The 16,782-nt window shown below is 42.6% G+C and overlaps 3 protein-coding genes across 3 annotated transcripts; 2 read left to right on the top strand and 1 right to left on the bottom strand.

Annotated features, from left to right (window-relative positions):
• The first annotated feature begins 321 nt into the window (after window positions 1-321).
• Window positions 322-5,926, top strand: bcl6ab (BCL6A transcription repressor b). The gene is made up of 9 exons (XM_083888818.1): window positions 322-368; window positions 2,119-2,290; window positions 2,454-2,675; window positions 2,757-3,608; window positions 3,715-3,842; window positions 3,934-4,101; window positions 4,206-4,336; window positions 4,426-4,563; window positions 4,666-5,926. Exons 2-9 carry the CDS (start codon window positions 2,130-2,132, stop codon window positions 4,807-4,809), a joined length of 1,944 nt encoding a protein of 647 aa, XP_083744944.1. The 5' UTR covers window positions 322-368; window positions 2,119-2,129; the 3' UTR covers window positions 4,810-5,926.
• Window positions 5,927-7,821: 1,895 nt separating this feature from the next.
• Window positions 7,822-11,430, bottom strand: cmpk (cytidylate kinase; the record flags this gene model as incomplete). The annotated part of the gene is made up of 6 exons (XM_083890534.1): window positions 7,822-8,183; window positions 8,424-8,520; window positions 8,769-8,845; window positions 8,945-9,097; window positions 9,916-10,062; window positions 11,287-11,430. The coding sequence occupies 6 exons, from the start codon at window positions 11,428-11,430 to the stop codon at window positions 8,142-8,144; spliced, it is 660 nt and encodes a 219-aa protein (XP_083746660.1). The 3' UTR covers window positions 7,822-8,141.
• Window positions 11,431-13,201: 1,771 nt separating this feature from the next.
• On the top strand, window positions 13,202-15,272 carry fam78ba (family with sequence similarity 78 member Ba; the record flags this gene model as incomplete). The annotated part of the gene is made up of 3 exons (XM_083889166.1): window positions 13,202-13,536; window positions 13,866-14,145; window positions 15,030-15,272. 3 exons carry the CDS (start codon window positions 13,202-13,204, stop codon window positions 15,270-15,272), a joined length of 858 nt encoding a protein of 285 aa, XP_083745292.1.
• Window positions 15,273-16,782: the final 1,510 nt, after the last annotated feature.

Genomic DNA, 16,782 nt, shown 5'->3' with positions numbered 1-16,782 from the left:
ACATGTTCTCGAGTTCCCCACGGTATTTATAACTCCATCAGCTGACCTTGCATTTGGAACCGTCCACGACACATAGACTTTAACTAGTACTGGGTGAAAACGGCCAAACAACCGCTCAAATCTCGAATAAACGCCACATTCACGACACAAAGACGACGCAACACTTGTGTATGAAAAGCGGTCGTATGTTTTATTTACAATATCAGCAGCGCGGGGTTAAAACGAGACAAATGGCAGCCAGTGACTCCCCCGCCGCGGCGATAGTGGTACAGTCCTCTGTTAAAATTCCGAGAATTGAGCTGCAGCGTTTCTTAGAACTGGATTCTCAGAACTGGATATGCTCAGAGTTTCGAGGAAACTTTAACAAGGTGACATTTTTTTCCCTTCCCATTTTCTCAACATTAGATCAGATGTGTTGTGAACTATCAGACGCTGCTGTGGCAACTCCAGCTGCTCCGGGGGAAACAGACACATAGATTTTTCCTCTACATTTTGACTCTTTGTGACTGTTTTAGAGGGGAAGAGTGAAGAAGTAGCACGGCGCTAGTTTTGACAGATACTCTTCTGTGTTTGTGTTTTTTTTAGACGGAAGTTGTGCTGTTGAGGGCTTCGATTTAAGTCACTTTGTGTCTCGTGCTCTTCGTTTAAAAGCAGCCGTTTGAGTGAAAACAAAACAAGACAGTGTTAATGTTTATTTATTTTTATTTTTTATTTTGGGAAGTGTGTGGTTTATGTTCGACAGCACAAGTTAGAAACATAGTGCGAATGGTCTAATGGCGCAACTGCGTTCGCGGTGTTGGTTCGCAGTCAACTCCACATTTTCTTTCTGCGCACACTGTCTCTTGTGCGTCGACTGGCAAACACTCAGCCTCACTAAAATGCATGTTAGTCGACGACTTATCGGCGTTAGTGTGAACCGAGCAAACACTATGTCGAAATGTTTGTGTTACCGTAAAGAAAGAAGGAGAAGAACAACGTGTTTTTCAGCCTTGAACGGTGGTGTGCTCGCCAGCACGTTGGCTCGCAGCTAAAGTTACGCAGCAAGAACTCAAACTGTTTGTTTGTTTATTAGTGCGTCCAAACCTCACTTTGAGCACATTATTAGATGTTTATTGACAAGTGACCGCAGAGGTGTGTGTTAAACCGGACGGGGACAGGTGTTTAAGGAGTTAACTTTGTGAAACGAGTCAGTGCTGTTTATGGAGGGGAACAGGAAACCTCGCTGTGTTCTGGCAACCTAATCTGAGCAGTCAGGACGGAATGTGCTCGACGTCAAACACGTTTACAACTACAGGCTGTAGACTGCCTGACTCTAGTTAAGTCTTAAAACTGTGGGTAAAATAAAGCGTATTAAATAGTAGAACAGTAAAGTTCATGTGCATGATTGTGTTTACAAATCCAGTGATTTTATAATTTAATGATCTACTTCAGTCGATGCTTCATAATTATGATAGCTAAAAACCTTGCATAGAAACTAGCAGAAGAGGTTATCTAGTTGTATATTTTCATATTTTATCATCAAGTAAATATCGCAAAAAGTAATTTAAGTGGAGAGCTGGGGCACATCTGCACATGTTCATATCTGTTATTTGTTATTGTAAATGTTTGCTGTTGCTTTAAAATTATGGTTAACATTGTTCCAAGTTTAAAGAAAAGAAAAAGCAACCGTTTCAATCGTGATTTATGTGGATCGAAAATATTGAAAAACAGATTATGTAATCGTTCAGTTATTAAGATCCAATAAGAAGCAAGGGATGGTTCTAATGATTTAGTAATCCTCATTTTTTGTGTTAGTCTTCTTCCAATGGCGCCACCTTCTGACAAAACACTGTCAAGACACTTTGGATCAAAAGCTTGTTGCGTTTACATGAGGCCTGTGTACATAATCTTATATAATAAGTGAGTAATTATGTCTGTTTTGGATCATATATTTAGTTTGAATTGTGTGCTTTAAGACAATATTACTGTGGCTGATAAAGTAGATAATTTTTTATTAATCTCACAATCACATTGTCAATATTGTGTTCACAATACTGTGCATCTCAAGTACAGCTTTAATTAGCAGTGGATCACTAAAAGTCGCAGACAACTAACAGATTACTCATTATTTTCCCTCAGATTTTGACAGCATGGCCACAGATGCAGATGGCTGCATTCAATTCACACGTCATGCAGGCGACGTCCTTCTTAACTTTAACCGTCTGCGCAGCAGGAACATCCTAACTGATGTCACCATACAAGTGGACGGACAGCAGTTTCATGCTCACAAGGCCATCCTGGTGGCTTGCAGGTACATACCATCATGAAAGCATTAGTACCTTTTTTTTGTAGCATAAACTAAACTAGATCTGTTGTAAATACTGCATGCAACACCTTCATAATAATTGAATTTGGTGCAAAGTTGTGAGATTTAATTGATATAAATGATTAAATCATTTGTTTCTCTCTCACAGTGGCTTCTTCTATTCTGTGTTCATTAACCCGGAGAACGCAGACCTCGGTGTCATCAGCTTAGACCCCAAGGTGAACTACGTAGGTTTCTCCATCCTGTTGGATTTCATGTACACGTCCTGTCTGAACCTTAAAGACAGTCTCGTCCTGGCTACCATGGAAACGGCCATCTATCTCCAGATGGAACATGTGGTCGACACCTGTCACAGGTTCATCAAGTCCAGGTAACAGACCACAGATGATGTGATTGGACATGCTTCCTTATTGTGGTAAAGAATCTGACATGTAGTGTAATGTTTCTGCAGACCTCAGCCTCTGCATATGCAGACTGGACAGATACAGGCGGAATCATTGCATCCGGCTGCAGAGTTCCCTGCTGTGGGGCCCGCCAGTGAAAAAGAGCCAGACTTCAAAACCAATCACACGTCATCCCCCAATGTTTTCAGAGGTATCAACACCTCTGGCTCCTATCATGTCTATGGGGACTTCCATATTCATGCCACAAAGATGGAAGACTCCCAAACAATCACTGCCCTTCCAAGAGGAGGGTCTTTGTCCCCAAATCAATGCTCACAAGTACCCAACACCAACATGACTCACAGTCAATCCACCACCACCATCTCCCACCCACTGCCATCTCATCCCAGTTGCCCGACCGCAATTATTCAATCAGCAGGAGCACATGGGAGCCATTGTGGGCCTGCTGCCCCCATGGAGGAAGAAAACATTCAGCACCCACACACCACCTGTTTGCGTGTGTGCCCAGGCTTCAGCAAAGGTGTCATTTTCAGCCCACAAAGCCCTCTCAGGTCTGACTGCCAACCAAACTCACCCACAGAGTCCAGCAGCAGTAGAAACGCAACCCTGAGCCTCAAACAGCCCTCAGACTGCACAGAGGACACCAAGGCCCGCAACTGGAAGAAGTACAAGTTCATTGTTATGAACCAATCTCGCGATGAGAATGAGAAAGAATCTCAGGTTGGCAGCATTGAATCTACACCAATGTCCCCCATGTTGAGCCCCTGCAGGAGTGTTGGGACAGGCGGAGACAGTGATGTCCAATCGGACGAGGGAGCTAGCAAGCACAGAGAAGAAAACCCCAATTCTCAGAGTGTCGACAGCTGCAGCAGTAGCAGCAGCACCTGCAGCAGCATCAGGTAAAACTAAGTCACTGTTAAATCAGTAAAATGTAATGTGATTTCAATATTGTATGTTATGTTAAATGTCTAACTGTGAACTGTGTGGTCTTCTTCCTCTGTGCAGTCAGCGCAGATGCTCCTCTTGTGGCTGTGACAGTCCTCAGTGCATGGATGTGGGTCAACTCTCTCCAGACACATACAGGATAGACGGCACTATCAAACTACAATCAGAGTATTCCCCTTCCAGCTGTGGTAAGTGCACACCATGTGCCAGTATACGGTTTGTCTGCATTATTTAGGAGGGAAGTGCATTGAGGTGTTAATAAATACTTAATTTCTACAGAGAACAACACCTACTTCTGCAAAGGTTGTGACCTCAAGTTCACCGATGAAGATTCCTTCAAAGACCACATGGTCCAGGTCCACAGTGACAAGCCATACAAGTGTGACTGCTGCCAGGCTGCCTTCCGCTACAAGGGAAACCTGGCCAGCCACAAGACGGTTCATACGGGTAAGGATGAAGAGTTAATTTTGATCTTTCAAAAACACCTTTAAATGGTGTTGAGGGATGTCAATGTGTAAACCAATCATCAACCTGACGATCTCTTCTTCCAGGAGCGAAGCCATACCATTGCAACATCTGTGGCGCTCAGTTCAACCGACCAGCCAACCTCAAAACTCACACTCGGATCCACTCTGGTGAAAAGCCATACAAGTGTGAGACGTGTGGTTCCAGATTTGTCCAGGTGAGAAATAAAATACAGTCATGTATTTGTGAAAACCCTTGCTGTTTATATCCATGTGTAGTTAATTTATTTCCTAATTCTTCTGTCAGGTGGCCCATCTTCGCGCCCATGTGTTAATTCACACAGGAGAGAAGCCGTACCCTTGTGAGATCTGTGGAACTCACTTCCGCCACCTTCAGACGCTCAAGAGCCACATGCGCATTCACACAGGAGAGAAACCTTACCATGTAAGCTTTGTCGCTGTTAAGTCAACAAATACCGTGTTGGGTGTGGTTATTTAACTTTCTGTGTGCAAATCCATTGATGTATTTTCCTCCTTCTTTCTCAAGTGTGAAAAGTGTGACCTCCACTTCAGACATAAGAGTCAGCTGAGGCTTCATCTACGACAGAAGCACGGTGCAGTCACTAACACCAAGGCTCAGTATCGCAGGAGTCCCAGCAACATGGCAAATGGCCTTGTGAACTCCTGCTGAGCCTGCTGCTATCCCTCTGTGACACGTTGTCCCCTGTTGTACATTGGCCAATACTCTTGTTTTTCTAAATACAGACAAGTATGAATATACAGTATATGCATTTGTAAATGATGTACATTACTATATGCAGGCTCTTAGTATTTGGTTACTCTTATTGTAAGACTGTAGAAGCTCTTGCCTCTGTTGTGTATGTGCAACAACAGAACGTACGTTTTTGAATGTGAAAGTGAGCAGGTGTTTCTCTGTTATTACACTGAATGTCAGCATTGAAGGACAGTCAGATTGAGAATCACTGTTACAGTTTTGCTTCTCTCGGTATCAGTATGAATCTCCCCAATAATGTGGTCACAGTTTTTTGCAATTTATTATTCTATTTTTGTAAATAAGATAATATATATTTCCACATTGCCATCTGCTGGCAGAGTACAAATGCATTTACATTTTAAAAAAAATGCGCACAGTGAGCTTTACAACACGTGGGCTTGTTATTTTGATATTGCATAGTTTGCAGTACGCCTTGTGATGTGCTCAGATTGTCATCCTTTGGATTAATTGCTGTATACATATGCTCTTTTCTAATAATTTCTAGGCTCGTGTTGGTATTTTGCACATACTCATAATGCTGTGATATATTTTCATACTTTTTAAATATTTCTACATAAAATGTCCTTGACAGTGTGAAAATATTTAACCCCACCCTGCCTTGCACCTGCCAAATTCTTATTTATATATATTTTATTTCTTTGGTGCTGCAATGATCCAGTGTTGCCAAGGGGTCATTTAAGTAAGAGTGTATTTTATCAAACCATATGATTATGTATCATAGTGCACTTACATTCGAACTTCTCTATTGTCGGACAGTTGGTGTATTTTCAGTTTGATAACATGAAAGCCCGGTCGGATATTATCTGCTCTTTGTGATGCATCACCCCGTTGTTATTTGAATGCATGTCAGGTTAGGTACTGTTGTTATGAGATCTGACAAAATGGTGTATATAGCTCTTAAATGCAGATCCACCAGGCCTCAAGCTTAAACGCTCAGGAATGATAGTTATATGTAAGCCGATGTTTCATATACATACATGTGTGTATATAAATGAAATGAAAATAAAATATATTTTAAGTAGCAGCCTTGGTTATTGTCATGTAAACCTGGCCCTTCAGTATTTGAGAGTGATCTGGTTAAAACATCTCCCTGGCTCCCCCTGGTGTTTACTCCTTGTATTTTTTTCTGTGCTCTGACACCAGGGGTCTGGTTGTGTGCCTGGGAGACTGGCGCGCGACAAAAATGACGTCATATCCTGTGTCAGATTTTTGTAACTGTCGGCTGCGGCACGCGCCAACTCTTCCATGAAGGGTAGCAGTTCCGCTTGTACAAGCATTTGTATGACTCCGAGAGAGTCAAATGGCCTTAAATTCAAGGAAGGAGATTGTAACCACGTTAGAAAAAGACGATGGTTTTTGTCGTAGGACGTGGAAAAACATGAGAGTTCGCTTTGTGAAGGCCAAAAGACGAGCACATGGAAAGAGTGGTGACCCAGGGGGAGAAGCCCTCCCGGTGGTTGTGGTGGCGCTTTGGTGGCTGTGAAACATCGAGACACGGTCAGCAATGTTGAGACCAATGTAAGCGATATCCTAAAATTCAATGGCGGAAATTTGTTACTACTGTTGCTAGGCAGCGGACGTTTATATCCGGCGGCACACGTTGACTTGCTGCATAGTCACTGAATATTTTTGGTTTTACGCCCCCTGCCGTTGAGGCGAATACTGCAACACGTTGAGCATAAACGCCTCCGTGGAGCCAGCAAACATATTTGATCCATAGAATGAAGATAACCATGTATAAAACTGTCTATCTGTTTATCTATCTATATAAACTGTTGCATTTATCAAAACTAAAAAGTAATGAAAGAAATATACCCATATAACTGTAACCTAGAGCCACTAAACTTCCATCCATAGAATGAAGATAATCAATCATGTATAAAATTGTCTGTCTATCCGTCTGTCTATCTATCTAAATAAATAAACTTTTGCAATCATTAAAACTAAAAAGTAATTATAGAAAGAAATAAACAATTTTTTTTTTTTATCTCCAGGGAGCCACTGCAGAGGCGTTGAAGAGGCCCCTGTCCTACACGGAAAACCTCTGACCTGTGTGAGTATTTTGATAATATATGGTTAATTAGCTGAATGATTGACCCATGGATTTATTAAGAGATACAATTCAGATCATTTATTAACTACATATAAATGAATAGAGTATATAGGGGCCACACGGTTGATGTTGTGGTTAGCATGCATGCAGATTTGGGGATTAGGCAAGTGGACACTCTAAATTGACCATAGGTGTGAGTGTGTGGCCCTGTGATGGACTGGTGACCTGTCCAGGGCGTGACCTCTTTATACGCTTTATGTCAACTGGGATTGGCTCCAATGTCCCTCACGACCCTCATGTGGAGGATGAAGCAGTAGAAGATGGATGGAGTATATAGGGATGGAATTATAAACACATATATGTTTAAATAAGTACATGCTATTATATTCAATATTTAAGAATATTAATCTCCTAATTCACGATATATTTTAGCATGTGTTTACTTTCAATTCAATGAGTCATGTGTCAATTCTCTGTAAATGCAAACTCACAGTGAATAATCACCAAAAATAAGGATAAACCTTCAAAAACTGAACTGCGGCGCCATCTGCTGGCCAATCAGACAGCTAACAAGTGCACGAGGTTTCATGTAAATGTAACAGATTTGTGTATCTGTCAAACACACTGAAGAAAATAACCACAGGGAAGGAAGCACATACTAAGACTTTACAAAAACAGGAAACAGGACTGATGTTTTTACTTTTTTATCTTCATCATTTCTCCTTCAAAAAGATACAGTACAGTTTGACAGCACTATGTCCATGTTTTTGTCTAATTAGAACTAGTTACATGATTCATCACTGCAGTGAAGCGATTAAGAAGTGAGGTGTTGTAGTGCGCTGAAGAACGAGTTATTAACCATACTGAGCAACCAACAACTACACTGAAGCCTTCAGGTTCATCTATTTGGTCTGAAGCACGATGGCTGCTTCCAGTGACATGGCTCTGTGGACACAGTAGAGACATTGCTTTTTTGGACTGTTTTTCCCCTCTCCAACTTCTCACTGCCACTGACACAAAGAGTACAGCAAATATAAAAGACACAGAAAACCAGAAAAAGAAAAGAAAAAGAAATCAAATAAAAAGTTGTGTGGACATTAACTTATAGTGTACTTGCAGTTGATAAAAAGAAAGCCATTCAGGTAAATGAATGTTGCTGGAAGATTTGGAAAGTTCAATCCTCCTTTTCCAGGATGGCTTTCACATCAGCAAACACCTGGAAGAGAGAAAAACAGGTCAAACATATGGGACTAGGATTTAACTCCACAGAAGATCTACTTATTTGAATAATTGTGGAATTGCTTCAATTCAATATCTTTTTTAAACTGAAAAACTTTCACTAAATTGATTTATATGAACAACAGCCATGCACGCTCCACTGACTCGCCTATAGACATTTATTATAGCTGTTCACTGATGCTCCATATTTTCCCTGCATTTAAATTAATCAACACACCTCATCCACGGAGCGGGAGGCGTCTACCGAGCGCACTTTGCCCTGTTTCTCATACAGTTCAATGATTGGTCGTGTGGACTGTAGATAGGTCTGGAGTCTGCATCAAAGAACAAAAAGTTTCTGGTTATTGGGGACAGAAGACACACGGGATTCTAAGGAGACACAAATTAGGTCAAAAACACACACTTGCGGTATCCGGGTCAGTTAAATAGGTCAGAGAAATCCATACTGATCAAATATACTTGTTTCGGTTACAGACAGAAATAAACCACTACATGAAATCAATATTTAGCTGCAATGATTAGAACTCTCACTGTGTTTATTCACAGATGTGGAGGAATGTACCTTTTCTCCAGGCTTTCTCTGTTGTCGTCTGTGCGTCCACTGCTCTTCCCTCGTTCTAGACATCTGTTGATGCAGACCTGTGCACAGACAAGATCACGTCCTCATTGGAAAGTGTCTCCAAAGATATCGGCTTAGAATTATGTATGGAACTCAGTATTTCTAGTATCATGAACTACCTCATTGCTGCAGTCAAAGAAGAGCACAAAAGTGACATCTGCTTTGTCATCCATGTCCTTCTTCCATCCCTGAAGGTTGTCCTCATTGCGGGGGAAACCATCGATGAGGAAACGGAACTTTTTTGCATCTTTCTGCATCGTCTCTTCCATTGCCTTAGGGAGCAGAAACAACACACGTTATTCTCAATGTCAATTCATTTAATTATAATTATTAGGGTTGGGCGATATGGTCTAAAAATAAAATCCCGGATTTCTTTATAAAAAATTAGATTTTCGATTTAAATCGATTTTTTTTAAACTACTTAAGACAAAATCAGCCGAATCAGCCTGTGCTACTGCTGCCTTTTGTTGAAATGGGCTTGAAACAAACTTTGCAGCAGACAGTCACTTGTTCCACGTCTGTCACTGCAAAACCAAACCAGTTCCAAATCACTTAAGATACTAGTCCTTTCTTGGGAACAAAATTCTCACAACATTAATTAAACTGAAACAAACATCATATACAGATCATGTCAAAAAGCAGAAAATGAGCATGTACTAACATTACTATCCTGCTTTAGTGTTTTATGTATAAAAAGGACATTGCCACAGTAGTGACTTCATTCACAAAGCAAAGACAAGCTGATGATTTTTCTGCACTACAGTAGACATTCTGCCCCGAGAATGGCATTCAGTCATAATTCATTCCTTATCTACCGCTTGTCCTCCAAGGTCCACAAGTGGAGCCGGAGCCAATCCCAGTTGACACAGGGAAAGAAGCATTGTACACTACTGACAATTGGTGAGCTTACAACTTACACTTACAGTCATACAAATAGTCAGTTTAGTATCTCTGATGAATCCAACCCAAATCGGCACATATTTGGAAGCTGGAAACTTGAAAACTTCCACAGGTCCTGAGTAACTTGCCTGACCGCTGTGATTACGTGAGGAATCACAAACCTGTATTGCAGGCAGTGCTTGGTACATACCTTCCTGAGTAAGTTGATGGTGATCTCCACGGGGACAATTTTGCCATCCTTAATGTGGCTGGCAATGAGCTGTCCGAACTCTGAGCCCTCTCTTGCTCGTTCTGCTCTCAGCAAGTCCCCGGCAGACAGATGGGTGTAACAGTAGTTCTGAGAGACACATTTTAAACATGAAGAGTTGTAAGACTTTTCTGCTGAGGTGAATGTGAAGGTTTTTTTTCCAAATATAAACTTGTGCATTTTCTTTAACCTTTACATGCCCACGTCAGGAAAAAGCAAGTCCTTGTGCCCAGAATGAAAAGAGTCTCTATGCGTAGCTGCCATTCAGGCCTAACCACTGTACATAGAGCACAGCAGCCAACACCCACGGACATCCGTGAAGAGAGGTAAGTAAGTCATTACTAAGTGTCTCTTATTGAGGCCCATACAAAAGAAAAACAATTTAACAGCATTACATAAAATAAAAAAAAACATCCCCACCCTTGAGTATATGACTGACAGTAAAACACAAGAGCTGAGTAACTGTAATAACACTTAATGCTGCAGTAACAACAGAGACTTATCTAATCAGTCTATGGCAAAACAGCTACTTAATGCAATCAGGCATGGAGATGAGTTCAAGACACTAACACAAACACAAAATATGAACATAAATGTGCAGTCGGTTAAAAGGATTTTGGATAACATAAAATGTGTTAACATTAATATAATCTTGACTGTTTTGTGTCGAGGCAGGGCTGGGTCACTGTTTATATAATCTCAACTGAATCAATATGTCAGTCTGCTTACAACACAGAGCAAAAGTCAATAGTGACACTCCTGCTGACTGTATTTGCAGTACACTGAGATAACAGGAGCACTTTCATTTAAGCCATTTATTTCAGTTTTTCTTATGCCCCCATGTAACCCCGGGCTTGTTTTTAAACCGCTTATTTGTGTTATATTTTTTCTGTATACATGTTTCACTCCTAAGTTCTGTTTTAGTTGCTGGTCAAAATGGTATTTACACAGGCATTCTAATCAAACACCTTGCTACACTGCGTTATATTTTAGTTAAGCTATATCAGCAGTATGATACTAAAATGTCCATCTTTAGAAGATAGATAGAATTGAGTTTACAGTTTATTATAAGGAACAGCGGCTTCTATAGCAGCAAATAAACTGCACAGCTAGTGAGGCTAACTAGCTCGCAACACTGGTTCATTTTTAGAGGACAACCGGAAGTCAATGAAATGTAGACATTTAATCATAAAAAGAGCGGAAATAAAACCAACAACCACGGTAATAACAAATATCATTTCCATTACGACATGCTATAGCCTAACATCAACAGTCAAACGTTTTCACTGTCCCTTTTCTCGCCATTAGTCGTACCTCCACGATTTTGGAGCACTGGGTTCCTTTGCCGGCGCCAGGGCCGCCCAGCACGAACACAACCTGCGGCTTCTTCATCAGCGACACCCGGTACAACAAGCTCGGCACCCTCTGATACACGGTAACGAACAAACGGCCGATCATAAACCAACACCACCGTGAGCCGTGACGGGGTGGAGTGATGATTGGGTGGGGGGGCGGGTGGACAGAGACAATAAAAACAGGCTGACCGGTGAATGCGTGTCGATGCGGCTCGGGAACCCGGACACACTACTTCCGCTGTTGACTTCAGCAGCCAATGAGATTTTCACAGAGGCGGGACGCAGACACAGACACGCCCATCTGCCCTCTTCAGTAAAGATGACGTATAACATTCAACTGAGCCCGAACATCCACAATGAATACATTATAATGGCTCCACTTCATACTTTTATTGAGGATATTAATAAGATCCTGAAATCAATCAATATATCAATCTCTCTCTCTCTCTCTCTCTCTCTCTCTATCATCCCACATGTGGTTTGAAAGTCCAACAGTCCAGGTTGTAAGAATTAGTGACATCTAATGGTGAGACTGCATATTGCACCCCTTTCCCATCTATGTCAGGGAACTATGGTGGCCTTCACATACCAGAAAGGATGTAACATACTCCACCTTGTCCTCCTCCTTTCCTTGGTTGATGCTTCTTTATTTCCATTTATTAAAATAGGAGACACGCAGGTCTATTCAGGGAAATATATAGAGCATGGCTCTATGAAAGACTTATTCTATGGCCAGAAATTATACATGATTTATCATCATGGGTAATAATGTGTATTTGCATTTGAAAAAGTAGTTGCTGAATAGAATTGGGTTGAATGTAGTTATTTAGCCTTAGTATTAAATTGAATAAGATTAATTAATTCCATTTTTAAGATTTTTTTAAATTGGGAGTGGGGGGTGGGGGTGGGGAAGTGTTATTGCTGTTGTAAATGCAACCAGCCGGGAGACGCCCCTCCTCCCCTGCCTCTCCAGCATCAGCACCTCAAATCAGAAAAGGGCGACCTGGAAGGCTGGAAGATGATGCTCTCCTCCGGCCCGTTATGACTGGACACGCAGCGATGAGACGACGGAGCGAGAGAACGCTGCGAGCAGCCCGTGCTTCTGCCTCGCTGCCTCCATTCATGATGCACCATTCATGCATCCACGAGAATAAACGCGCGCGCTGAGTGGAAAACATGAACACCGCTTCTTTTTTCTTTTCTTTTTCTTTTTCTTCGTAGCGCTTCTTTTTTAAGACATCTCTCGAGCCTGTTGTGGAGCGTCTTTGATGGAGAGTCGTTTCATGTCCGTCAAAGGGATGAAGAGCCACATTTTGTCTTTTGAGGGCGCCGCGCGAATGTAGGGCTCTTACACGGGAAAGCGGAGCAAACAAAAGGCATCCAGACCCCCCTCCTCTGACGCACCTGGCTGCACTGTCGCCACCTGACATGACAACGCAGAGCCGGGAGCAGAGCAGCAGGATCAAGGGGCACCGACGTGCAGCCGGACGAGTGGACTATAAGCGGAGTAGTGGAGCCTCCGGTCGGAAGGTGGAGGAGAAGCAGCGGCAGCAGCAACAGCAGCAGCAGCAGCCCCGGGGAGGCCAGATTACAGTTTCTGGGGACGAGCGCCAAGGGCAGTGCGGCAGTCAGCAGGCAGACCGGGGGGAGGAGGCTGCAGAGATCTGTGATACTTACCCCCACAGTCCCCACTCTCCTCCATACCATCACACCCTGACAGTATAATGGGTGGATGTTTTCAAATTTGATCAATGGTGACTGTGATACTGCCCATCATTTTCTCTCCCGCCCCCCTTTTCCCAACTGTCAGTGATGATGGGTAAGTAAATGATCAGATCTGCTCTTCGGGCAGGGGTGGACCCCGGCGGGGACTGATGTGCATACTGGCCAGGTGTCATTTGCCCCCTTCTTCACTGGTTTTGCTCAGTTTCCTCGTCGCCTGCACTATGGGCTGTATTCAGAGCATTGCATGCAAGCCCCGCATCAGACGGGAGAACATTGTGGTGTATGAGGTGTCAGCCTCCATTGACCAGTGCCCCACCATTATTGAGGAGAACTCACCAATTGTGCTGCGTTACAAGACGCCTTACTTCAGGGCCTCAGCAGGGGTTGTGATGCCACCAGTGCCCCGCAATGAAACCTGGGTGGTGGGCTGGATCCAGGCTTGTACCCAGATGGAGTTCTACAACACGTATGGTGATATTGGAATGTAAGTGGAAAGACAACACAAACTGTGTGCATGTGTATGAGTTTGGGTTAGGGCTAAATAACTGAGAGAAGTTACCAACAGGTAGCAAGGGCATTTCAAGGGACTCTGTGGGACCTTCATGAAACCATCTCCGTCCTCAGCTCCCTGTGACTGTGGAGTTACAGTCTCTTAACAATCACTCATTTAAGAGAGTTTTCAGCAGTCCACCTCCCCTGTTGCAATGCCCCCATTACTATAACCAGACTGTTTCCTCACTCAGAGCATTGAGACCACAACTCTGTATCATCCACTCACCTGCTTTTTCCTTCCTTCTCCACCCACTGCTGCAGGTCGAGCTGGGAGATACCAGAGCTGCGAGAGGGTCGGGTCAAGGCCATCAGCGACTCGGATGGCGTGAGCTACCCCTGGTATGGCAACACCACCGAGACGGTCACTCTGACCGGTCCGACGTCCAAACCGTCCCGTCTGACCGTCAGCATGAACGACAACTTCTACCCTAGTGTGACCTGGGCAGTCCCCATCAGCAACAGCAACACACCCATGCTGACCCACATCACCAGGGACCAGAGCTTCATCACGTGGCTAGTGGCCATGAATTCTGTCACCAAGGTGGGACAAAAACACACACACACACACACACACACCTGAGAAAGGTTTGGTGGAAGATGTTATACTATGTTTAGGCATTGTCAGTTTCACAATCTTGTAAGAATAAAAGTGTCTTAATGAAGTGAACCTGTCATGGTCTCAAACAACAATTTTCCGGGCAAAAATGTTGTTTTGTTTCATTGAAGTGAGTACATTGTCCATCATCCTCTGTACTCCACTCACTGCCTCTATAGAGGTGTTCGTGATGGACAACCATCCAAAAACAATGTGCACGTCTACACATTTGTGGAATAAGAGTAGCATGAGAGGCCAACTGGCAAATTGATACCCCGAAAAGATTTGAGAGAATGTGAGGGAAAAATCCAGTCAGGTCGAAAGAATCTCAAGGAAAAAATGTTCTTGTGATAGCAAGGAGGAGGAAGAGGAGGATGATGAGAGAGCAAATGATCTTACTGGGAGGAAATCTGCCTATTATTTCAGCGTTGGCGATAATGGTGTTACTTTGAGAGCTCAATATTTTCCCAGGTGATACTTGCTATTAAAAGTTTGAGAACCTCTGATCTAAATTATTAACTCAAAGTGAGACCACAGTGAAATATGCAAAATGGTAACCTCTGTAACATTATCTCTGGAGGCTATGCTGTTGTTTATGTCACGTCACATGCACTTCACAGAGGTGAAACCACTGGCGCTGGGAATGGTGCTAATTGCTTTTTTAGTTACTTAAAAATCCGGAGTATATTATGCGTCACAAGCTTTTCAGAGCCATATTACTGTCACAATGTTAGGATTATCATATTGTAAGATTTTGATTTGTGCACCATGCATACACATATTATGTACATTCCAGGCCATGTGTATTTGATGCTGTTCTCCTCTTCCAGGAGCGCATCGTGTTGCAGACAGTGCGGTGGCGGATGCTGGTGGATATAGCTGTGGATCCAGACATGCCTCTGGGCTCCCGGGCCTCACTGATGGGCCGTTCTTACCAGGAGCAACCGCACATCCTCAACTACCAGGAGCCCATTCCTCCCAACGCGCTGGGGAGGCCAAATGCCAATGATGCCCAAGTTCTAATGTGGAGACCAAGAAGAGGAGCTCCACTAGTAGTTATACCACCAAAATAAGAGGGTAAATAAGAGGCTACACTGACAAAGTCTAATGGTTCCCTTTTGCTGAAATGGGAGTGATGAAGTATGATGAAGTCACAAGTCTTATCAAAGAGAGGACTGACGGTTCCTCTGTGCTCAAGATGCCAGTGGATCTTCTGTCCCCAAGAGATTTAAGTGAACCATTGAAACAAGTGGATATTATGTCATGAATCTGACACAGAAGAGTGTCGGGGAGGGGGAGGGGATGAACTTGTGTCATCAGCCAGGAGTTGAATCAGGGACTGTTCGGCCCTTGGCAAGTTTTGAACTGCAATGAAAAGTTATGCCTTCATTTTAGTGAAGAAGGAACATTGTTTTTAGATGTATCACAGAGGTATTAGTCCACAATCAGAACTGCATCCTGCATCCTTTCGTAGATCTTATTGCATGAGAGATTGAGAGACAAAAACTGCTTTTGAGACGTTTAAACATCAAATTCTTTTTTTATGTACCTTGACACACGGAGACATTTTGATTGAAAACTCAGTACTGGTTTAAGATTGTCAGCGCCAAAACAAGGCCTTCAGAACACTCAGTATTAGAGTTAAAGAATGTATTCTAAAATTTTTCAGAACAATAGTATTAAACTGCAAATCTTTTTAGGTTAAGATTAATGTCATACATCCATAAGGTTGAAGTCTGGAAGAGAAACAAATCTGCTGTAGTTGTCACTGGAGTTTTGCTAATACACCGAAATTATGCACAAACCTATTTTTAAGCCTCTGTATTTTAGCTGATATTGTATTCAGACGGGTGACAAATGGAGATGAGCCGGATCTTGTTACCACATTGAATAAATAACGTCAGCTGTGCTTTCAATGAATGTGGCGTAAATGACTTGGAGCAGTGCCAAAAAAACAGTCACGTCATATATCACGGGTGGAATGTGGCCAAACTGAGCTCAAACCAAGGCTCGATTCGATGTGGCTACGAGGTAACGTTGCACTAAGAAGTTACATCAATCTTCCTCCTATCAGGGAATCTAAATGTACTATAAAATTAATAGTTTCCTTGACGTGGAATTAAACATAACTGAATTTATTGATTTGAATAAGTGCTTTTTTTTTGAGAGGTCGTATCACAACGTTTCGAATCACTGATTTAAATTGTTTTGCAGGAGATAGTTCAGCTGATGAAAGCCTCTCGGTGACATTATGGTCTGTCCATGTCACACAAATCACATGACTCATCCTCCATCTGTGCTTCTCTCCAGGTTCACACCTTACCTTCCTCTCGACTTGCTCTTTTCCTCCCCGTTCTGTTGCTCCCTACAGCTGTAGTATTTCTAAATGCAAAATGTACTTTTGAAATCCACTCCCATACAAAGACAATAACAAAAATAATGACGAAAAGCTGGTGCGATAAGTAGATAATCTGGCTATGCTCTTAAAAAAAAAAAAAAAAAAACATCTTAAATTCACGCAGGTTAAACGTGCTTCTATTAATTCAGTCGGTCTCCATTTATCACTGCACCGCTGCTAATTCT

Source organism: Microchirus variegatus (assembly GCF_963457635.1).
Source record: "Microchirus variegatus genome assembly, chromosome: 5".
Taxonomy (NCBI): domain Eukaryota; kingdom Metazoa; phylum Chordata; class Actinopteri; order Pleuronectiformes; family Soleidae; genus Microchirus; species Microchirus variegatus.
Note: the sequence above shows the minus strand (reverse complement) of the source record. Positions and strands in the feature narration are given on the sequence as shown.